This window comes from Colossoma macropomum, unplaced genomic scaffold (assembly GCF_904425465.1).
Source record: "Colossoma macropomum unplaced genomic scaffold, Colossoma_macropomum, whole genome shotgun sequence".
Classification (NCBI taxonomy): Eukaryota; Metazoa; Chordata; class Actinopteri; order Characiformes; family Serrasalmidae; genus Colossoma; species Colossoma macropomum.
In genome coordinates, this window is record NW_023494799.1 from 4,323,549 (window position 1) to 4,348,594 (window position 25,046).

Consider the following 25,046-nt stretch of genomic DNA (forward strand, 5'->3'; position numbering starts at 1 on the left):
TTTATTTACTATCCAAAACCACCAGTGAACCTACAGATGTTTTTAGATGTAGTGTTGATGATGGTAAAATAGTGATAAATCCGAAAAAGTATGTTTTCTTCTGGGACTATTATATCATATAACACACTGTATGTACCTTTTTTACCCTGTATCTGCTTAAAAATATGTTTTAGGCCAAAACCTTAGATCTTAAACCAACGTCTCAGATATCAGGCAGTGTATTCATAACCATTTCATGTAATAACTTTCTTTGAGGGAGCTTTTAGAGGCATTAAACTCTTCAGACGTCTGGTTCCTATCACCACTACTGTGAACAATGTGGAAAAGAGTGGAACATTTCACACCAAACCACTCTGAATGACCATTTAATTATGCAGATTTTGACATTTTGCTTTTAATAATATGATCTCTTAATGCTGTTATTGCATTTATTTTGATATGCAAGGAACATGATCTGAATTTCAGTTCACAAACTACCTACTAAGCAAGAAAAGGCATGAATAGGAAAAGGCAAGCAAATCAAAATGTCCAGTTCCACATGCTGATCCATTTTACTATGACCAGTGTGGACGTGCACGCTCACCAGCTACTCTTGGGGGAAGTTTTTAGTCAGTTAAAAAGTGGAGGAGACTTTGACTGGATCACAGATGAAACATTAGGTTTGCTAATGGAGAAATATAGAGTTATAAAGCCAGAGGTTTCCTGTCTTCTCAAAGCTCAGTGTCCTCAATCAGACTGAGATCCTCTCTCCTGCTCTCAGCACCTCCTCTCACTCACGTGCTAGCCATCTCTTTGGCCCTGAGTGTGAGAGAGTGTGTGTGTATGATCCACAGGAATGCAGGGTCTGAGTGTTTGCCAAAGCCTGTGATAGCCCTCAGTCTTCTGCTTCATCTCCATCTCCGCCAGAGCACTGCTGCTTTCCTATAGAGCTGAAAACACACACGCGGCCAGGCGGTCTGTGCTGCTGCTAATGGGCTTCTGCTTATACACACACATACTCTACTCTTCTAAACTATCATACACATATGTGAAGCCTCTGCCCACATGGTTTTAACCCTATCTTACCTAATAATACAGTCTTTTGCAGAGGTTTGGGCGCCCCTGGTAAAATGACATGGTTTGTTGATTTTCTAAGTGTAAAGAAGTGAACACATCCTCTACAGAGAACACACGTCTGCACATTTTAATGCACAGTTATGGATTATTTGCTGAATTTAATATATTGGGGAAAAAATTAGCCTCTGCACATTTTATATTTTGTTTTTTTCAACATGTTAAGTCCAGCAAATACATAGAAATTGTGCAGTTTACAGAAAAATGGAATGTTTAAATTCCCTGTAGAGGATGTGTTAACTAAAAATCAACAAAACATATCCGTATATGCATATTCAAACATTTGCATACAACTGTATGGCCAGTATGTATCCCCATTAAAGAGTTCAGCTCTTAAAGAGTTTCAGTTACTGTACTGTGCAAAAGTCAGAAACCACCCTCAAGTTATTTTATTTCTAGGCCATAAGTTATTCATTTTTCAGAGTCAGAAAAAAGTAGAACACATATATTTAACAGAAAATTACACAGCAGCCTCAACAACTAAATATAATATCAAATGTTTTCAGTATTTAGTTTGTCACTCTTTACCTTTATTCCAGCTTCCATTCTCTTCAGGAGACTCACTTTCAGTTCCTCAAAGAATCTGCAGACACACCTCCAAAGTTCAGTCTTAGAAGCTGGTTGATCATTTTCTGAAGTAATCAAACACATTCAGTGGTGTTGAAGTCTGGACTCTGGGGTGGTCAGTCCATTGTTCAGCTTCTTTGTTTGATGTGTCCGTCTCCTTTTCTCAGTGAGGTTCTTCTTGATCAGCTACACATCCTTTCAGACCCACAGCGCTGAGTCGTCTTCTCACAGTGGAAGGATGGACAGAAACACCTGTGGATGTTTTCAGATCTGAAGCAGCTTGATTTTCTCCTCTCTCTCAGAGATGAAAGCTTTAAGTGCTGTTTATCTGAAGGGGGCAGTTTTGGGGTCTACCATGTCTTCCAGGTGGTTGTTAGGAGTCACAGTTTCTTTTTAGCTTTTAGTCATTTTTTGAACTCCAGTTTTGGAAACTTTTTTTTCACTTATTTTCTTTGACCTTCTCCTTCCTTATACCAGTGTATTATCTTATATCCAGTCACCTCAGAAATATCTCCTAAATGAATAACTAGTACTTAAAGGCTGTTTTTACTGTAAATTAAACAAATTAAGGCTGCTTTCTGACCTTTGCACAGTGCGGTATGTGGGAAGGAGCACACATACAGACATACTTCCAAAGGGGAAGCAGATGTAAATCAGTTTAAAGCTAAAGATGGGACAGAAAATTTACTGTCCACTGTGCCTCTTAAATAAAAGTATAAGTAAATATTATGAACTTTATAGGTTGCCATATATAGTCCTTTTGAGTCTCTCTGCAGGGCAAGACCATTTCAGCTTGAGGGCTTTTATTTTAAATGTTTTGATTGGCTCTGGCTGCTGCTTTAATATCATTTCAGTCTGATGTGCTGCCCAAAGCAGCTTGAAATGTAGAACTAGGCCTTAAGTGCCAAAGAAATCTTGGGCACTGCAAAAGTCTGAACTCAAGTTTTTATTTTTTTTAAGAGCACTTGTGGAAGTGGTAGCATTTAGCCGTGAAAAATTGTTCATGTTTATAGATATCAGTGTGTCTAAAATAACACAAGTAAGTTTATTGGATTTTACTGAACAACTCCACACGCTTTGAAGCGAGTGTTTCTTGTGTGATGCTACTTGGTGCTAGGCTAAGCTACATACAGTAGGATGCAAATGTTTAAACACTCCCGGTCAAATGACATCTTTTGTTGATTAAATAATGTGAAAATATGTTAACACGTCCTCTACAGGGAAAACGTTAGTGCACAATTTCTGTTTATTTGCTGACATATTGGAAAAAAAACATACAGGATAAAGTGTGCCATAACTTTTGCACAGGGTACATTTATGTTCATTTTTCCCCTCAGTGTGTTAAATTCAGCAAATATACAGTCATTGTGCTTTGAAATGTGAATTGAAGTATGTTCTCTGTAGAGGATGTGAACTTATTTTCACATATTTTTTATTTCAAACCAACAAAATGCAATTTAACCGGTTTGACGTAATTGGGGTGCCTGCACTTTTGCCCAAGCTTCCTTTAGTTGTTAGCTATGTTAGCCTTGTAGCTTCAGTATAAAACTAAAAAAGGAGACTTTAGACACCAAACACATTGTGACAGGGTGCCTGCATTTGGAATAAGGGGAGAAACTGGAGTAAAAGTTCCCAAAAGAATCGCTTTAACCTTCAACATTCCAGGCTTATTACATATTAAGGCTTTTTATTCATTTATTACAGGGATTTCAATGCAAACTAATGGAGCTTTTTTTGTTATAGAAGTGTGTATACTTTGGGCCCATGGCTTGGTAAGAGGTCAAACCCAAAGCACACTGACCCGTCCGGCATTCTGCACAGGTGTAATGTTGTCCTCTGTCCGTGTACAGATGAATATCGGAGGCTGTGCATCGAGGGCATTCCGTTTGGAACTGGCAACGGAGGTGGTGGTAACGGTGACCGCTTCGGCTTCACAAAATGGCCCGGACAAAATGGGAACACCGACTACATCACTGGCATCGGCGGGGTCAGGCTTGATAGTGGGAATGGCGGCGGCGGTGGCGGCACCTCTCCCGTCGGTGAGTTTATGCCAAAGGGGTTAGACCTGAGCACTTCATTACACAGTTCTAGACGAATATTAAACAGAAACACGCTGGATGAAATACTGACCCTCCCTATTACACTTAAAAAAGATGATTCTTCGAGGGTTCTTTAGTAAAGAAAACTGTTCTATATAGAACCATGAACACTCAAAGAACCATTTGCAAGATTAAATGGTTCTTCTATCGTTATGATGTCAAGCTGTAACAATAGAAGAACCCTTTTGGTGCAATATAGAACCATTTTCAAAAAGGTTCTATATAGAACCATAAAAAACACTTTCTCCATCAATCTGAAGAACGCTTTTATGATGCTAAGAACCATTTAATCATGCTAAGGGTTCTTTGAGTATTCATGGTTCTATATAGAACCATTTTCTTTACTAAAGAACCCCCTTTTTTAAGTGTGCACAATGAAATAACAGAGCTATTTAAAACAGTATTCAGATTCAAAGTTGTTGTGGCAGAATAAGTGTATAGATAATCAGCTTCAAAATATGAACATGCATGGACTAAAACCTTTTATCTCCATTTTTGATGTTTTTCAGTTTTTTACATAATTTGAAAATGCCTGTTGCTCTTTACATTGTGTGTAAATTTCCAAAAGAAACGGCCCAAAATGACTTGGGAAAAAGTCTGGTTCCATTGACTTACATTAAAAGTAAATTAGGTTTTTTCCTTCTCCTGTAAAGTTACCATTTTGGAGATACAAGGTTTTCTTCCAAAAGCAGCGATATGCTGAAGTGTTAAAAGAAAAATATTCCTGTCTGAATATACATAAATATACATGCTGCAGACATTTGAACCATTGTTGGTCACTTATATGTTTACCTGCTGACCTACCAACAGTTATATGCAAAAGTTTGGGCGCCCCTGGTCACATTTTTGCTGATTTTCTAAGTGAAAATAAGTTAACAACTCCTCCACAGGGAACACACTTCTGCACATTTTATTACACAATGACTGTATATTGCTGAACGTATTGAAGGAAAAAACATAAAATGTTTTTTTTTTTTGTTATCATAAAATCATAGAACATCCCCGTTCCATCTAACCCCCACGGCCCCCGTTCGCCAATACTGTTAAACTCAACAAATAGAACTAAATTAAATTTGCACAGAAATGGCATATTCAAGTATGTTCCCTGTATTTTTACTTTACTTTAAATTGACACATCTTTTTAATTCATCCAGGGTGTTACATACTTTTGCATACACCTGTATTTTAAACGTGTATGAAAGGTAAACGGTAATGACTGCATGCTTTTCCTACAGGTTACTTAAATGAACACAGTTCCCATACCTTTGTGTTTTGCTCTTTGAATCATATCTCAGACATTTTGTATTCCTCACTCTCTCCGGTGTTTTGTTCTCAGGTCCTCTGTCTAAGAATGACAGCGCCATCGACGTGTGCAAACATTTCACTAATCTGTGTCTGAACGGCCGCTGCATCCCCACCACCTCCAGCTACCGCTGCGAATGTAATATGGGCTACAAACTGGACGTGCGCAGGGAATGTATAGGTAAAAAACGCGCTTATATACACACAAATCCTGAATGGAACCCACCATGATCTGACTGTGACACACTCAATACTGTCAGTCAAAAGTTTGGGAGGTTAAGTTTCAGTGTCACTTTTTAATGATCGTTAAGCAGCTCTGTGCTGATGCTGTAACACTCAGCTTCATGTTTATCAGAGTTTTTCACTTGGTACAGAGAGCAGGTTCTCATTAACGATTTGTTGAAAGCATATTTCAACAAATATGTTACATATTAAAAAGTGCTTTAAACACCTGGAAGGTGTGAGTGCTAAAGAGTGCTGACGTCACAACAAGGGGAGAAAATCGGTGGCCTTCTGTGTCATTCCGGAAAAAAAAGGCTTTTGCTAGTTATTTCGTCAATTTTGCAGAATTTTTGCAAAAGAAAATGACAGAACTCTAAACTGCTGTACATCTATTTTGGTAAGCTGTTATAATACAGCAAAGAAAACGTGCACATTTTATTAAAAACATTTGGAAAAGGGTGTCCCCAAACTTTTGACACGCAGTGTATATCGTAGTATAATGAGTGCTTTTATATGTTTACCATATGTTTCAGATTTTCACCCGTGATTGTTTATGTAAAATCAAAATTGCTTAAAGTGGAAATCCACCCAAAACTCCAAATTGGTTAGTGGCAGGCTGCCATCGTAGGCTGATTTGATTGACTAGCACTGATTTGTTTTAGAAGAAAAAACTTTCCAGATTTTTGTTAGCAGGGACAATACTAGATGATTAGAGAATATAAATATTTGTTTTTTTGGGGTTCAAGTTTCCTGGAAAGCTTTTCTGTGCTGAACAGAGCTGAATTGTCAGTGAAAGCAGCCTCTCCTCTGCTGCCATCTGTAGGCCACTCACGGTATTGTTTTGCCTCCCTGCTGAGCTGAAAGTGGCAGCCACGGCCCTGTTGGAGGGGGATTAGTTTACCTCTGTAATTTAGACACTGTAATTCCTGTTGAGATGTGTAATTTTAAATCAGTATCAATCTGCAATGCATAGTTTTTATAGTCAGACAGTGACAAATGTGCGGTGATTTTAATCCAGTATGAATCTGCAGTGTGTGTAGTTTTACAGTCTGACAGTAATAACTGTTGGTTGATTTTGATCCGGTATGAATCTGCAGTGGCTAATGGAATAACAAAACCTGCCAATAAACACGGCTGCATGGTGTGTTGTTATTATTAGTGAATGTGGGCTCAGCTAATGTATCCTGAACCAATAAGTCAATCATATCTCAAACATTACAACACACAGCCTCTTCTGGGAAGACTAACCCAGCTTGTATGGTGATTAATATGCTACTTCTTCCTGCTCTTCCTCTTCCAGATGTGGATGAATGTATCAGTAACCCCTGTGTGAACGGAGACTGTGTTAACACTCAGGGATCGTACCACTGCAAATGTCACGAGGGCTACCAGGGCACCGCCACCAAGCAGGCCTGCATTGGTATGAACTTTAAAACGTCCTGATATGTTTTAATTATGGGCGGCCTTAGCTCATCTATCATCACTGTCATATCAAACATCTGTTAAAAGTCAGCTGCTCCTCACAATTCATGATGGACTAATAGGAATTGTCCAGATGTACCATTTTACGGAACAATTGTTATTTCTTCCTCTCTTGTAAATTTACTATTTCACTAAACTTTACCGCGTTTGCAGGGGTCAGAGGCTATCGTTAATTACTCTTTCTTAACCATTAGAAGTCCAGAGTTATCATTGTCATCTAGCTGTACTGTTCAAATGACATTACGTGTTTAAATAATCAGTCACAACCAATTATGAATTACATTCACGCTTGATTCATGTTCAGGATTGAGCTCTGCTTTTTCTGTTTGTTTCAAAGTCAGAAAATGACAAAAAACATGGGAAAAAAAGTAAAGAATGTTTTTCTTTCCGCAAAACAGGATTGTGCACAGCAATAAGTCTATTCAATTTCAAATCATAATAAAATAGCTTCTCTTCTGCTTCTAGTCTTCTACAAATGTAGTATGGGTTAGAATCTGCACTTCTGACAGCGTTTCTCAGCTTGTTTCAGTGAGCCTTGTATGTGAAATAGTTCATATAAAAGTACAACATGCTTTTGTTATCACCAGTGATAACTGCCACTTTTATAAACTCACATACTTTCAACTGAACATGAAATGTCTACGTAAGGACACACATATAAAATGAAAACGGTTTGGCAGACAGTCATCCAATTTTAGACAGGGGACCACCAACACTGAACATGTCCTAATTTCTAAAACTGGATCACTGTCTGCCAAAAACTTTTCATTTCATATGGCTGTTTCCTTTCCTTTCCTTTCCTTTTGAGACACACACACACACACACACACACACACACACACATACATAGCGGAACAATACATTCGGGACAATACATTGTATCTCCAAAATGACAGCTTTACAAGAGAAGGAAAAAATGCTTTACCTTTAATGGAAGTCAATGGAACCAGACCTTTTTCCACGTATTATTGGGCTGTTTCTTTTGGTCCATTCTTCATGAAATTTACACATAATGTAAAAGTCAAAAGCCATTTTCAAATATATATATATATATATATATATATATATATTTGCTTTCATGATGCATGCACTAATAGCTATACTCCAAATACTCCACTTGGAATAAAATCTCTTTAACTTACATTAGAAGTAAAGAACATTTTTTCCTTCTCCTGAAAAGTTGCCATTTTGGAGACACTTGTTTTTTTCGACAGTGACAATATATTTATATATATATATATATATATATATATAAAATACAAACCTTGTTTAAAACCTTGCATCTCCATTTTTATCATTTTTATTCTTTGACAGAATTTGAAAATATCAGCACTATTTACATAGTATTCATATTTCGGGCCAATGAACAGGCCAATAGAAGAGCTCCAAAATTACTTCTGGTTCCATTAACTCCCGTTCAAAGATAAAAAGTTTTTTTTTGAGAAAGGTTTTGTTTTTGCTGTGACTGATTATTCCCACTGTTTTTTCAGATATTGATGAGTGTATTGTAAATGGAGTCATGTGTCGTAACGGCCGCTGCGTGAACACAGACGGAAGCTTCCAGTGTATCTGTAATGCTGGCTTTGAGATCAGTCCTGATGGGAAAAACTGCATAGGTGAGCATTCAGATTCCTGACTTTTCTTTAATGGGACTTCATTACAAACAAAAGCATAAATCATTGTACAAACGTAATTAAATCTCACCACGTTTCCATTTATCAAATGGAATCAGCACAAATGGACTTTACTTCATCATATAATGCGTTTTATTTAACATCAACATAATTTCAGCTCAGAAGTCAAACAACCCCTTTAGTTCAGTTTTTAGCATATAGTCATGTTTGCTGACACAGTAAATTCGTAATGCTTGAAATTAAAGTTAATTTTAAGTCTGCAAATTATAGAATGCCATTCTATAATTGGCATTCTATAATTTAATACCCGCATGTATTGCTATGCATTTAATACCCGCATGTATTGCTATGCAGCTGATTCATGAGTTTTTTTACACTGACGTTATTTTGCCTGCTTTTTTACACCTATAGAGAGCGTAGGACAAGTGGGAAGCATAAATTATACCCAAATTACTTCTACAGCAGTTAATTGAACACTATGCTTTTTAGTGAAATTAACATATATGAAACGTACAATGAACGCATAACATACATTAGTATCTGTGAGCTTTGTAATTCATAATGTATTCCTTTTTGTGTAGATCATGATGAATGTGCCACCACCAACATGTGCCTTAATGGCATGTGCATCAACGAAGACGGCAGCTTCAAGTGCATCTGTAAACATGGCTTTGCTCTGGCGCCAAACGGACGCTACTGTACCGGTGAGAACATATCTAGTATTACTGATAATAGGCTATTTCAGTTCAGCCCGTTCAGCCAGCGTAGTTAGTTCACACCTTCATTAACCCCTTAAAGCAACCCCAGTGTTAAGAAGAGCCAGTTTGACCTTTTAGCACTAATAATTAAACTACATTGGGAGCCACAACATTTTATATCCATTTTAACATCTTGGCTGTAAATATGACCCCGTATGTGCTGATGTCCTAGTATAGGCTAAAAATATAATATAAACCAAAAGCCGCTTTTCTCACATCTCCAGCAGGAAACTTTTCGGCAAAAGTAAACAGTTTCTTGTAAAATGTCTCTCAATGTTCGACTTTTTACGAGGCTGAAGTCGCTTCTCATTCACCAGCTTCTTGTTCAAATTTTCCCGTTCTACCTTAAATGGTGCCTGAGGCGCCTGAATGTAACTGCTCTACCATTTAAGGTGGAACGGAAAACTTTGAACAAGAAGCTGGCGAATGAGAAGCCGACTTCAGCTTTGTGACTTTTTAGTGTTTTAGTCATGTGATCTCCCAGAGGATTCTGGGAAATGGAGTCCATGGAGACCTCTGAGCCAGAGGGTGCATGGCTGTTTGTAAGAGGTTGGAAGGATGAATTCTGACTGTTTTTGGCATACAAACCTACACACACGTCATAAGTGGACCTCAGGCGAAAAAATAAAATGCAATAAAAATGCAGGATACGGGCCGTTTAATGCTAAAGGACAAAAAGACCGTTTTGGGAAGCACTACGTCAGGTTAGTGTTTGAGATAAACTCTGCGGGAACATTCGTGAACCTCCTAGTACTGCACATGCTGTGCTACTGTCAGAAATAATAACACAAACATCAGAAGCCGCTGTCATGCAGGATGTGTCTCTCCAGCACGTAGATCTCAATATGTGCAGCATCACATTGTAAACCGGCCTGTAAAGTGTGCAGTAACTGAGTCTGAGGTTTTTATGGAAAAGTGACTCATTTGAGCTGCTATAAAACGTTTATCTTGAACTGGATTTCTGAGTACAAGCTGCACACAGGCATGTGTAAAGTTGACACTGAGTGTGTTTACATGCAGTCAGTAATCTGATCATAATCAGATTTCTGCAGTTATCTGATTATTCAAATGGTCATGTAAACAGCACACTCTGATTTCTTAGATCAGAGTAAGGTCTAGAAATCTGATTAAAAAATTTGATAAAGAGGCTGGATTTTAGCTCAGTAATCAGATTTCTCAGTGCGTGTAAACTCTTACTCTGATTTCTTTCGGATTTCTCTGTCTGAGTATGTACAAAAACAGACAGCGATACCAGAAATAAGTGAGTAGCGGTGCCACGAGATGGCAGCAATTTTTTGGGTGGCACAACATATCATGTACATTATTGAACATTAAATATCAACAGATAAGGCAAACATAAGCTTTTTTACAAATGAAATCGGGGGAAATGTGATAAATTAAGCTAAATTTTTCACTCATGAGTGGACAATTGAAACTTTGGGCCAGTGTATTTTGTTTCTAGAGACAAGGGGCAAAAAATAAATGATTTGAGCACCATTGTTGTTATTGTGCATGACTTGTATTAATATTGTTCATCATTTGGGAGCATTTTATATTTCTTTGTTATTATTAAGTCAAATTCTTTCACTGGCTTTTATCACAAAGTACCACCACTGGCCCACTATGGACCACTGGCTCCTCCTCAGTACTGGCCCAAGGACCACTGGAGGGGGCCTTGTGGACCACTTGTGGTCCATGGCCTGGTGGTTGAGAAACCCTTCTCTACACGAAATGCACGTAAACATGTGCCATAAACTTTGCACAAGCCACATTTGATGTTAAATCCAGCAAATAGACAGTAATAGTATATTGAAGTGTTCTCTGTAAAGGGTGTGAACTAATTTTCATGTAGAAATGCATGTAATGTGACCAGAGGTGCCCAAACTTTTGCTTACAGCTGGGCTTTCCTCTGAAATGCACCAGCTCATTAACTCTACTTGCTTGTAATCCACCCTCAGACATTGACGAGTGCCAGACGCCGGGTATCTGCATGAATGGACGCTGCATTAACTCTGAGGGCTCTTTCCGCTGTGAGTGTCCACCGGGCCTGGCCATCGATGTGGACGGACGGGTATGTGTAGACACACACATGCGGACCACCTGCTACGGGGCCATTAAGATGGGCACCTGCTCACGGCCGTTTCCCGGAGCTGTGACAAAGTCAGAATGCTGCTGCGCCAACCCTGAACACGGCTTCGGCCAGCCGTGCCAACCGTGCCCCGCCCGCAACTCAGGTAACTTTTACTGTATATTCTATTATTTTCTGATTGTATATTATACACGCACACACAAAATCTTGTTTGTGTGAATTGTGGGGCCATTACATAGACTTCAGTTCATTTGTTAGAGACCCAAACCTTAACCAGAACTACTACCAGCCTAATCCTAACCTTAACCTTAACCTTAACCTAACCTCACCTTAAAATGATTTACGTCATGGGGACCAGCTTGTGGTCCCCGCAAGGAACAAAGGAGCCCACGACATGAGTGTATGAACATGTTTTGGTCCCCAAAATGCGGCATAAACCTGGTCCACACAGACAGACACACAAACACACATATTAATATAGATTATTAATTATATGTCTGTTACCTTCAGATGTGTGTTTCTTATATTAATTATTTTTAATTTTTAACTTTAATTTCTTATACAAACTGTAATGGTTTATAACGAAAATGAAAGATGCTAAGTAAATATTATAGAAATTATAACACATATTATTAGAACTCTTGACAAAAGTTAAAAAAAATTATAATATATAATAATAAACTAGACTCCGAAAGACATTTTTAGATGTTTTATACAATACATCAAGTTTTATGAGGACACAAAGAAGTTATTGAATGATAAGTAGTGTAGTGTATAGTACTATAATTTAATCATCTATAAATAATAATAATAATAATAATTTCTCCTTCTTCTTCTTCTTATTATTATTATATTGTTGTCGTTGTTGTTGTCATGTATCTTATTTGAACACGGCTTTTGTAATACAAGGTATTCTGGACAGCTGTATTTAATATTATCTGGAAGTTCATTCTCAATGTTATACAGCTTTCTCAGTAATTTTAGATTCATAATTCTGAGTACATTTAAAATCTCTTTTTTTTTTTACATTTTCTGACAAATTGTTCATAACTTTTGAAGTTGTAGAGCAGTACAATTGTGTTACAACCATCTTTACACATTTATACAACAAAATAGTTTTTATGTTGTCTGTGCAAATTGCTACATTTTATATTTTATGGTTTATTTTTTCCCAATATGAAAAACTCTCTGTAGTTTGTTCTCTGTAGAGGTTGTGTTAACTTATTCTGACATTGAAAATACATTTGACAAGGGGTGTTAAAACTTGTGAATATGGCTGTCATCGATCAGTAAAGGATTAAAGCTCAGAGTGATCTTTTTTCTCCTCAGCTGAGTTCCAGGCAGTGTGCAGCAGCGGAATTGGCATCACAACAGATGGAAGAGGTGAGCATTTACACACATACACACACATACACACACATACACACACACACATGCACACACACACACATACACACACACACACACACACACACACACACACAAACACCTGAAGTTTTACTGCTATTAGATTACATTCAGGTCAGTTTGTCCATTTCTGACTGTGTACCTTTGGGTTTTGGTTCTCAGACATTAACGAGTGTGCTCTGGACCCGGATATCTGTCAGAACGGGATGTGTGAGAACCTGCGGGGGAGTTACCGCTGCATCTGCAACATCGGCTATGAGTCCGACTCCAGCGGCAAGAACTGCGTGGGTGCGTACAGACAGGGCCGCAGGTTCCTTCAGTCTGTCAGACTGACACATGTTGAAACAGGATCAGTTCTATTACACTGAATGTGTTACACATAGAAGAAACTGCACACCTGTATAACGTAAAAAAGGAAACAGGGGAATTTGTGCAATGATACAATGACAGATTATAGTATTGATAATGTGCTTTGAGTTTAGTTTGTCTGAATGTTCTTTTCCGGTTCAGTAGTGAGACTTTATTTGTGCTGATTGATGATCATCTGTGGATTTCTGTCTGTTCCAGACATTAATGAGTGTTTGGTGAACCGGCTGCTGTGTGATAACGGCCTGTGCAGGAACACGCCGGGCAGCTTCACCTGCTCCTGCCCCAAAGGATTCGTCTTCAAGCCCGACTCAGAGACATGCGAAGGTGAATTTTCACTGCCACTTATCATTTCATAAGACAGCATTCTTTTAGACTGACTGAAGCCTTAACTGAGCTGGATTTCTTTTACAGTGGAAGGTGCTGTAATTCAAGTGATTACAAATGAAATCCAGTGTGAATCTGCAGTGTGTGTAGTTTTACAGTCTGACAGTAATAATTGTGGAGTGATTTTAATCCAGTATGAATCTGCAGTGTGTGTAGTTTTAGTCTGACGGTAATAATTGTGGAGCGATTTTAATCCAGTATGAATCTGCAGTGTGTGTAGTTTATACAGTCTGATGGTAATAATTGTGGAGTGATTTTAATCCAGTATGAATCTGCAGTGTGTGTAGTTTATACAGTCTGATGGTAATAATTGTGGAGTGATTTTAATCCGGTATGAATGCACAGTGTTTGTTGGTTTTACAGTAAGAGTAATAATTAAGTGATTTTTTCAAGCTGCTTTTAATCCAGTATGATTTTTGATTTTTTACAGTAATAATTGTGGAGTGAATGTGAATGGCTGAACTCTGAGCTCCCTCAGTAATAGTCATCTTGTTCTAATCCACATGCGTATAGAATAGCAAAACCTGCGAATAGTCTTGGCTGTGCAACGTGTTGTTTTTGTTATTAAATGTGTCCTGTAGAGTCCAGGCTGTGACCTTTCAGTCTGGGCTTATTAAATCCCACAATTTACAGCCAGCTTTAGTAGGATTTTACACATATTTGACACAGAAAAAAGACCAGAAATGCTACCACAAATGTACAGAGTTAAAGCCATACTACCTCATCAAAAGTCCTTGGATGTTCATTTTGGTCAGTTCAGACATGGGACTAGCCTTAATCTTCACTACATACTATGTCTACATTTTTAGTATGTCATAGACCCACATTTTCCTGACCGCTTCTCTGTCTTTCAGACATTAACGAGTGTGAGTCCAGTCCATGTGTTAATGGAATATGCAGAAACCAGGCCGGCTCCTTCACCTGTGAATGTTCTCATGGCAGCAAGCTGGACTCCACCAACACCATCTGTGTGGGTAAGCACCTGCCGCCCTGGCAAGCTGAACTTCATAATCATCAGGGCATTATGGAGATGAGTATTTGAGTTCCTGTACGATTTTACAAAGATTTGTTAAACTTCAGTCCTGGAGAGCTGCAGCACTGGAGAGCTTAGTGGTTTCCCTGAACTAACACATCTGATTTAACCAGCCAAATATCAGCTGAATGAGGGGTTATCAGAGCAAGGAAATAATTCAGTGGTTGAGATGTAAACAGAGTCCTTCGGGGTGGTTTGGTGTGAAATGGTTGATTGTGGAGACTCAGATTTCTTTACAGTGGTGGTGATAGGAACCAGGGGTCACCATGAAATACAGAAATACAGCCATTTTATTTACCATCCAAAACCACCAGTGAACCTACACGTATCTGAGTTTTTATAAGGAATGTTGATGATGGTAAAATAGTGGAAAATCTGAAAAAAATTAACTCTCTTTCGGGACTATTTTGCCTAACGACGCCCTGCATGTACCTCTCTGCCATGAATGGATTAAAAATGTATTTTTCACCTTTTCAAACTTTGGTAAAACAGTGGAAATTCTGCACTGTGTTTGTAATCATTTCATGTGAGGGAGCTTTTAGAGCTGTAAAACCCAACGTCTGGTTCCTATCACCACCATTGTGAACAATTCTGTCAAGTTTCCATTAAACATTTTATTTCAGTTCAAACATGTAACCTTAGTGACTGTTCACATCTTAATGATTGAATTATGCAGAAAATGTAAAAAAATGGCAGAAATTCTCTTTAAAAATATGAATTGTATCTATGCAGAATTTAGCTGCTCACCCACACACTATGCAGGCTCCTCTATAAGTGACTCCATTGCACTGACCTCATCGTATAGGGCACTCACACGGTGATGTGCATGGGGTTTTTATTTTGGCTTTGGTAAGTGATCGTTATTTTCTCATTTACCAACATTTGTGCGCACAGTGTAGCGTTGTGCAGCCGTATAGGAGTCAGTGTTAAAGTCAGTGGCATGTGCCTTATAATGCAATTTCCTGAATATTCAATGACTGAGTTGAATGGATTCCTGCTGTGTGCATCAACTCTGGAGTTGGAGTCGTATATCTGGAATTATTTTGAATGTACTGTGTTAATGTTGTGTCCTACTGCCTCTCAGTGAAGTTCAGTTTTCTTTCCAGGTCAGTGATAACTGACGATTGGCTTGCAAGCGATATTATTCAGCGTCTTCAACCATCACAAAACTGATATTTAACATATGAGCATCTGTGCAGTCGAACAGACACTTTCTCCCTCCCTCTCTCTCTCATACAGACAGTATGAAAGGCACCTGCTGGCTGAATATCCAGGACGGCCGCTGTGAGGTGAACATCAACGGCGCCACGCTCAAATCAGAGTGCTGCTCTACTCTGGGCGCTGCATGGGGCAGTCCGTGTGAACGCTGCGAACTTGGTGTGTTAGTTTTTATACCTGGGAGATGTAACTGTGTGTGTATATATATATATATATATATATAAATATATATATATTATATATTACTGTTTTATATAAAATGTCCCCTTTGCATTATATATATACACATATATAGTAGCATGTCCCTTTGTTACCGTTTACCACTCTCTCTCCAGACACTGCCTGTCCTCGTGGTCTCGCACGGATGAAGGGGCTTGTATGTGAAGGTACCACCCATACGTCTTTGTAAAGATATTGTTCCTGTCATAAAAACTGCATTTTCCATTTTATTATTAGCATTTTTTTAGACTAGTAGAAAGTTATATTCAAGTCAGACATTATTCAGACATTAGTTAGCCTTTTCTAGACCCCTGTACCAGCACTGCCACACTTCCATCAAAGCATTCACGTCCATTTTATACATCATTTTTATGCATCAAATTGTCCAGCAATGCGGTGATGCAATATACCATTAGAAAGCTTATAATCTCAGGATTCAATCTCTTAAACAATTTTGTAATCCATTATTCACAGCAGTGATGATTGTCTCGTTTGCAACATAAGCACAGAATGAGCAAACGCTAGCAAATTGGTGTGTCCTCACCTTCAAAGCCTCGCCATGCTCCTCAGAGACATCATAATCCAAAACATGTGGTCTGATAACACGGCAGGAGTCAGAGATCAGTTTAGAAATCTATGAGTCAGGAGGAAATACACTCCTCCATTCTAGACTCTGTTACTCTGTGTGAGTAATTCATACAGTTATTATGATGGTGGGGAATGTTGCCTTTCAGATGAGACCAAGATCATGACTGTAGCCCTAAGTATGTGGGAACAGGGCTCATTTTACTTTGGGTTTGCCGTTTCAGGCTAAAATGGTGCATTTTACAACAATTAAAGGGCTAAAAAATAGTTTCAGAGATATAGTGTTTTTTTCAGTAACACGACTGTAGAACAGCATTCTTAAGGCTGCATGACACCTACATAAGCTCTTCGTGAAAGCTGACCTAAAGCCACATAATGAACCCACATTTATGATTGCTTATTCCAAAAGTCATAAATTTGGGTTGCCCCTTAACAAGCCATGGGCCAAGGTTTTATTACACACTTCTATAACCTAAGAGTAGCTCCGGTGCATTCAAGTTCCTGTAGGTACTGAATAATACACCACTGTATGAAATACCCCTGGAATGTTAAGGGGTTAAATCTTACAAATGGTAAAATGAACCTCACTTTATCTGAAAGCCATGAAAAATACTCACTTTTGTTCAACCAGCCTGACTTTGTTATGTTATGAGCTACAAAGTCTGTCGTTTCACCTCAGAAAGTGTCATAACAACCTAACGTCAAAAAACCTGTCACCTGACATAGATGTTATGACATCAAAGCTGGCACATGCAACCTTTATTACAAATGACGCCTGTTGAAATAAGTGTTTATGAAGGTTTATGTACGTTTATGTCAGCTGTCATGAAGGCCTTACGTAGGTTTTATGTAGCCGTATGAACACTGTGCTACAGTAAAGTATTACCATTTTTTTCTTACATTAGTGACAATTATTAATACAAATAAACTGTCCACACCTAAACATACACAAATAATACTATTTATAAACGGTCCTTTATTAATCAGGCTGGACTGTGTTATTTTTTACGCCTCTCTCGGCTGATTGTGTGTTTTTTTTTGCTCCTCAGACATCAACGAGTGTGAGGTGTTCCCGGGTGTGTGTATCAACGGCGCCTGTGTGAACACACACGGCTCGTTCCGCTGCGAATGCCCTGAAGGACTCACGCTGGACGAGGGTGGACGCACCTGCGTAGGTGAGAAAGCTAGCATATTGAATTTAACCTTGAGGAGTCTCAAGCTTTTATTGTGTTGTTTTGTTATAGCTTTGCAGTGACGTTCCTCTAGTTACTGAATAATACACCATTGAATGAAATCCCAAGTCATTTTGCATGACGTCATTGTTCATGTCACACATACGCTGCCTAAACACCTTCCAACGTCCCCGTGCGTAGAGCTGCAGTGATACTTCTTAGTACATCCAGCATCTGTCAGCATTGCAGTTGAAATTTGATGGCTTCTGTTCTTCTCTTTCGGGGTCTTTTGGGTCTAAATTAAATAATAAAGCTTTTAAATTAAAGGTGTGACCAGTCGCAAAGCCATACAGATGCTGTCAGTGATGAAACAGTAAAAGTAAACCCAGAAAAGGAGCTAAATGTAAGTGATGCAAGTTAATGACCTCATTTGAAAATAGTTTTTCCAAATTGCAAATTCCTCTTGTTTCCCCCTCAGATGTGCGCAGCGAGCATTGTTATATGAAGTGGGATGAGGATGAGTGCGGAGAGCCGCTGCCGGGTCGTTACAGGGTGGATATGTGTTGTTGTTCGGTGGGAGCTGCTTGGGGGCTGGAGTGTGAGGCCTGTCCCAAACCTGGAACCCTGGAATACCGGACCATCTGTCCCAGGGGTCCTGGATTTGCCAACCGGGGCGATATCCTCACTGGCAGACCCTTCTACAAAGGTACACAACAAACTTAACCTATGATAATCTGTACAAAATTACAAAAAAACTGTTATTTACCATCATCTCCACACTGTCCGTATAAACGGAATTATGTAGGTACGTTTTGTGTTTATCATGGTGCAAACAGTGTAAGTATACATTTAAAGGTAAAACAAAGGTTTTAACCAAATTAAAAGACTCGAGACAAGAGTGTGTGGAGTTAATACATCTTAAAGTATGTTAAATATATTTTAGTAAAATATAATTGCAGTGGTACAATTATTTCAGAAAATGTTGAAATTGACGTGTTTCTCATATTTATCATGTAATTGTTTTGTAATGCATTTCTTAATGTATTTCTCCGTCTCTCCTGTTCAGATGTGAATGAATGTAAGGTGTTTAAGGGTCTGTGTACACACGGAACGTGCCGGAACACCATCGGCAGCTTCAAGTGTCGCTGCAACAGCGGCTTTGCCCTCACCATGGAGGAGAGGAACTGCACAGGTGGGCGGCAAAGCACCCACAGACACCCTTTCAGCTTACTGCGTTTAACACTTCAGTTAGTGTCAGAGGAAGAATCAAAATCAGAATCAGGTTTATTCACCAATTATGTAGCTCTGCAGTAGCTGATTTTCACCATACCGGCCTCTATTATTAAGGTCTGGTTACTTCTTTTATATGGAAATAGCTTTGATTATAGTAACCTTTGATGGTAAGTATGTAAAATAACATGTATTAGGAATTTGTCTTTACGTTTGTTCACTGGTGGGGAAAACTCAGGGCCTTCTAGACCTTCAGAGAAGGCCTAGTGATGTGTGTGAAATAAAAAAATACAGATCTGTAATTTTAATCATTTATAGTATTAATACATTTATATTAGTATTAGTTATTCATAGTAACTCTGACTGTGAATAAACCAGAAGGACCACAAAAAAGGGACAGAGGACTCAACCAATGATGTTTTCATTTACAATGGGTGGAAATAATTCAGTGAGACAAACATCAGTCTAGACCTTCTGGAAGTTCTAGATATGTCACTGAATGAGAACATGTGTGGTTCCTTGACTAATGCGTTTCAGTTAGATGAGAAGAATAGAAAACAGTGGCGACAGCTCTATGCCAGGACTCTTTACTGAAAGAGTCACTGTAAAACTACTGTAAGGTACAATATACAATAATGTGTTTTACAGGCTTCAAATGTTTGATATTTATTTAATCAAAAAAATGCAAATTGCTGTTTGCTTAGCACAAAACACTACTCGAATCCCATAGGGGTGCTAGCAGAAATTAACGCAGTTCGCCACCGTTGTTCACAGCATGCCCCATTCAACACAGTTTACATCCATACATCACACCTTTATTAAGAGAGTGAAAATCAGGTATAGTGTTGTGACTTAATTAAAAAGCCTCGCACGCTCTCTCTCTCTCTCTCTCTCTCTCTCTCTCTCTCTCTCTCTCTCTCTCTCTCTCTCTCTCTCTCTCAGATATTGATGAATGTGCTATTTCTCCGGACCTGTGTGGTCAGGGTACGTGTGTGAACACACCGGGCAGCTTTGAGTGTGAGTGCTTTGAAGGCTACGAGAGCGGCTTCATGATGATGAAGAACTGCATGGGTGAGTCTCACACACACTCACACGTACCTATATGTAATAATATGTCCCATATGTATTATATATTATATACAAGTAAGTTTGAATGTGTAGTAAGAATTGTCCCACAGTACTGGGACTACTTATGTATATGTAAGTATATTTATGTAATGTTAATATGTCTCATTTATTGTACATATCTATGTAGCTAGATGTAATAATAGGCTACGTTCACATTACCAGGTTGAAGTGGCACAAATCTGATTTTTTGCCCTAATGTGACTCAGATCTGATGTTTTCAGAGCTGTGTGTACACGTTGCACTGCCTGGTTGCCAGCACAGAAAAAAGTCTCGATGCTTGTCTTCCACGCGTCTTGATGGATGGCGGATCAAGCTGAGCTGTACTTGAAGCTCGTGGTTCATATGTGGTCCTAGATTGGATACGCATCCAATTCGTGGCCATGCGACCTTAATGTAACGTTCACATTCACGTGCGCCATCATTCAGCATAACCATGGCAGCAGCGCCGAACAGAAGTTAAAGCCTGTAAACGTGGAAAAGGAACACATCTCACCTTTTTCTCCTTCGTCTCGCTCTAATAATGAAGCTGAGAGCTGATCAGAGTTAATTATCTTCTCAGCGAAGCTCGTTCTGCTCCTTAGTTTGTGCTGATGATGCACGTGATTCATTCATGTGACATTACTGAGTAGGATGAGCTCATGAGGGTCATTTCAAGACGCCGGTTCGTCACTTTAATGACAGATTTGAATGTCTTACCTAAACGAGTGTGAATCATCGTGTCAGAGAGATCGGATTTGAGCAAAAAATCAGATTTGAGCAACAAGGCTTGTAATGTGAACGTAGCCATAATGTCTCATAGGTATTATAGGTGTATATGTATAATAGCTGTAATCTGAACTATATTGTTGAAATGCACACCACACTGTCTAAGTTGCCTTTGCCCCCCCCCTCCCTCTCTTTCTCTCTCTCTCTCTCTCTCTCTCTCTCTCTCTCTCAGACATTGACGAATGTGAGAGAGACCCCCTGCTGTGTCGTGGAGGAACCTGCCACAACACTGAGGGCAGTTATGAGTGTGAATGTCCGCGGGGTCACCAGCTCAGCCCTGACGGATCGTCCTGCGAAGGTACACACACCCTTAAAAAATCATTTTTTGGATGGGTCATTATTTTCGAATGCTTTGACCTCCAGAGACGGTCCAGCTTTAATATACCATGTAGGCATGAACCCCAGAAATGAACTTAATAAGTTTCCCCTCCCTTTTTAAAGGTGGAGTGTAGTGTTTGATGATGTAAACTCATCTGGTTTTATTGTAGAAATGAAACATTTGATCGTGTGGACGCCACTTCTTCACCGGGCTTTTGGTTAGGACGTGTCTCAGTCTTTGCTCTTTTATCTCTCCTTCCTTTTACAGATGTGAACGAGTGCGAGCTGAGTGATAACCTGTGTAGGAACGGTCAGTGCGTGAACACGGTGGGCTCCTATCAGTGCTCGTGTAACATAGGATATCAGGCCACTCCGGACAGACAGGGCTGCGTGGGTGAGTGACCGCACCGAACACAGTCATACAAAAGTAGCTTTCTTTTCTCTTCCTACCGTCTGTGAACCACTTTGAACTGCATTTTAGGTTTGAAAAGTGTCATGCAATTAACATTTTTTTATAATAATAATAATAATAATAATTATTATTATTATTATTATTGAATAATTTAAAATTTAACCCTTATAGTTATTTCTGCTATACCAGAGGTTGGCAACCCAAATGTTAAGAAGAGCCATTTTGTCCATTCAACAAAAATTAGGTCACAATATTTTATGTCCCTTTTTCGAAGTAACATTTTGCCATCTTGGCTGAAAATATGTCTTAATGTCCTAGTATGGACTAAAAAATATAACATAAAGGGAAACGCAGACTTACTTTGTTCTGCTTTAAGCTTTAGCTCAGCTATAGCCACTTTTCTCGCATCTCTGGCAGGAAACTTTTCCTCAAAAGTAGAACAGTTTCTTGTAAAATGTCTCTCATCGTTTGACTTTTTACAAAACTGAAGTCGCTTCTCATTCGCCAGCTTCTTGTTCGAATTTTTCTATTCTACCTTAAATGGTGCCTTAGGTGTCAGAATGTAACTGCTGCGCCATTTAAGGTGGAACGGGAAAATTCAAACGATAATCTGACTTCAGCTTCGTGACTTTTTAGTGTTTGGCAGTTTCTCTTTCCAGATTAAAAGTATCAGGAAACCAGATGGAGTGATTATAAATGCTTATAAATTATAAATTATCGATGTTTATCTTGAATCTTCCTATTTGCCTTTTCGTTAGCTACTAGCTAGGCGAGACTGTTGTCCGCGTTGCTATTGTGACCAGCGGTCTGCACTCCAACCTTCAGTGTTAAAGGATAAAGTAGCAGTTCTACATTAACTCCAGCGTTTAAGACCCTTTATTGTTAAAACTCTGAACGATCAGCAGAGCTTTATTTTACTGCAAAGCAGGATTTTTGTTTTTACCTAAAAATCTAACTCTGCTGTGGAGACTCAACAGGGCAGTAAAAGAGCTGCATGTGGCACCGGAGCCACATGTTGCCGACCCCTATGCTATACACATACTTTTTTAAATGTAATTGCATAATTAATTATGTGCATATTCAGTTATGTGGTGAATTAAAGTTTTGTTCTGTTTTGTTCATCAATGACTTTTTTTTCTGCAAGGCTGTTCACGCATCAATAACTTTATTAAATTAAAACCATAATAAAATATCTTCTCTTCTGCTTATAAGTGTGGTCGCCATTGAAAAGCAGTATTGTATGTGTTTACATACGCACTGTTCGTATAACTTGTCACTGAGCTTGTCTTATATAATATAGGTTGATGGCATGGCAGGTCTGTGTGAAATAGCGATGCTGTTTTTTGGTGTGTTTTATTAGATATTGATGAGTGTACCATCATGAACGGAGGCTGTGACACACACTGTACCAACTCTGAGGGCAGCTATGAGTGCAGCTGCAGTGAAGGATACGCTCTGATGCCGGACCTCCGCACCTGCGCTGGTACACGCTCACACATACACACACATTGCAGGCTTTATATATTGTAAGGATGTGGGGTCATACATATGTCCCATATGTATTACACATGTGCAAGAGTCTATATGTAACAATAATCATATGTCCCATATGAAATATATGTCTGTAAGTACCAATAACATGGATTATATATAAGCAGGTACCTTATTTTAACAATATGCCAGGTGTTTTTTATACATGTGAAATATCTCTGATATGTGTGTTATTGATATGTTTTTCATATATATTATATGTATAGTCATATACAAAAGTTTGCGCGCCCCTGGTCAAATAATGTGTGGAATGAACACGTCCTCTACAGAGAACACATTTTAATGCACAATTACTGTTTATTACTGTTCATTTAACATATTGGGCGAAAAAATACGATTTAAAATGTGGCAAAAGTTATGGCAGACTGTAGATTTTATTTTTTTCCAGAACATAAACTCAGCAAAAAACAGAAATTGTGCACTAAAATTTCCATTTTTTAAAAAGGTGTGTTCTCTGTAGAGGACGTCTTAGCTTACTTTCAAAAATCAACAAAGCATGTCATTTGACTGGATGTGCCCAAACTTTTGCATATGACTGTATATGTAAGTCTCTATATGCGTTAAGAATTTTCTAAATGGTTATATGTAGAATCATGAGCACTCAAAGAACGCTTTGCATGATTAAACGGTTCTTATAATAATGAAAGTGTTCTTTAGATTGATGGAGAACGTGCTGTATATGGTTCTATATAGAACCTATATAGCACCCAAAAAAGGGTTCTGCTATTGTTACGATATTAGCCTTGTAGCAAGAGAAGAACCCTTTCTGATGCTGCATAGAACCTTTTTCCAAAAGGTTTTTCTTTACTAAAGAAGAACATTTTTTATCTTAACAGGAATCACAAAGAAATGATTTTGTCTGTTTTGTTTCCTCAGATATTGATGAGTGTGAGGACACTCCTGATATCTGTGACGGTGGTCAGTGCACTAATATCCCGGGAGAGTATCGCTGCCTCTGCTTTGACGGCTTCATGGCCTCCATGGACATGCGCACCTGCGTGGGTCAGTAAACACTACTGCCCTTCACACACGCTGCATATGCTCCTCATCTCTTACTGCGACAGACTCACCTGTGTGTTTGTTTGTGTTTGTCTGTGTGTGTGTGTGTGATTCTCCAGATGTCAACGAGTGTGACCTGAACCCCAACATCTGTCTCCACGGTGACTGTGAGAACACCAAGGGCTCCTTCATCTGTCACTGCCAGCTGGGCTACTTTGTCAAGAAGGGCTCCACCGGCTGTACAGGTGTGTGTGTGTGGGGTGGGGAGTGAGGGGGGAGGGGTGTCTGGCCAGTCCGTGCCGAATACCATGAATCGGCTTTTTACAGCATAACAACTTAAGCATGTTTAAAGCTTTAAATACGTGAAGTTTTATTTGTCATTTTTTCTGCTCTTTTCAAGCAGAATTTTACAGTAACCAATAATGTAATTATGTGAAACGTGAAAATATGTCCTATATATTATATAAGAACCTGAATGTACTAATACTATGTCCCATATGTATTATATATAAGTGAGTACCTATAGGTAATTCTAATATGTCTCATATGTATTATATGTAATTAAGTACCTATATGTATTCATAATGTCTCATATGTATCATATATAAGTAAGTATCTATATGTAATTCTAATATGTCTCATATGTATTATATAGAATTAGGTACCTATATGTAATTATGTGTCCCATATGTATTATATATGATTAAGTACCTATATGTAATTCTAATATGTCTCATATGTATTATATATAAGTAAGTACCTGTATGTGTTTAACATGTAGCGTATGTATTATATACATGTAAAAATCTACATGTACTAATAATATGTCCTATAAGTATGAATATACTAGTAGGTCCTTAGAGTTGTATGCAAAATCGTGAAAACTCTCAGTCAAATGAGGTGAAATGAAGTGAAAATAAAGTGAAAACACATCCTTTACAGAGAAAATGTGACAATTTTCTTCAAATTTTAACTCACATATTTTCAGCA

The 25,046-nt window shown here is 38.6% G+C and overlaps 1 protein-coding gene across 1 annotated transcript in view; it reads left to right on the forward strand.

Moving 5' to 3' along the window:
• Positions 1–25,046, forward strand: part of fbn2b (fibrillin 2b) — a 130,785-nt gene that overhangs the window by 67,915 nt on the left and 37,824 nt on the right. The window contains exons 11-31 of the mRNA XM_036586043.1: positions 3,531–3,719; positions 5,116–5,262; positions 6,604–6,723; positions 8,276–8,401; positions 9,001–9,123; positions 11,136–11,411; positions 12,596–12,649; positions 12,836–12,961; positions 13,241–13,366; positions 14,281–14,400; positions 15,699–15,836; positions 16,013–16,063; positions 17,531–17,656; positions 18,132–18,359; positions 18,720–18,845; positions 19,826–19,954; positions 20,949–21,074; positions 21,363–21,488; positions 22,867–22,989; positions 23,934–24,059; positions 24,176–24,301. Coding sequence (XP_036441936.1) covers positions 3,531–3,719; positions 5,116–5,262; positions 6,604–6,723; positions 8,276–8,401; positions 9,001–9,123; positions 11,136–11,411; positions 12,596–12,649; positions 12,836–12,961; positions 13,241–13,366; positions 14,281–14,400; positions 15,699–15,836; positions 16,013–16,063; positions 17,531–17,656; positions 18,132–18,359; positions 18,720–18,845; positions 19,826–19,954; positions 20,949–21,074; positions 21,363–21,488; positions 22,867–22,989; positions 23,934–24,059; positions 24,176–24,301 — 2,832 coding nt within the window. The remainder of the gene's footprint in view (positions 1–3,530; positions 3,720–5,115; positions 5,263–6,603; positions 6,724–8,275; positions 8,402–9,000; positions 9,124–11,135; positions 11,412–12,595; positions 12,650–12,835; positions 12,962–13,240; positions 13,367–14,280; positions 14,401–15,698; positions 15,837–16,012; positions 16,064–17,530; positions 17,657–18,131; positions 18,360–18,719; positions 18,846–19,825; positions 19,955–20,948; positions 21,075–21,362; positions 21,489–22,866; positions 22,990–23,933; positions 24,060–24,175; positions 24,302–25,046) is intronic.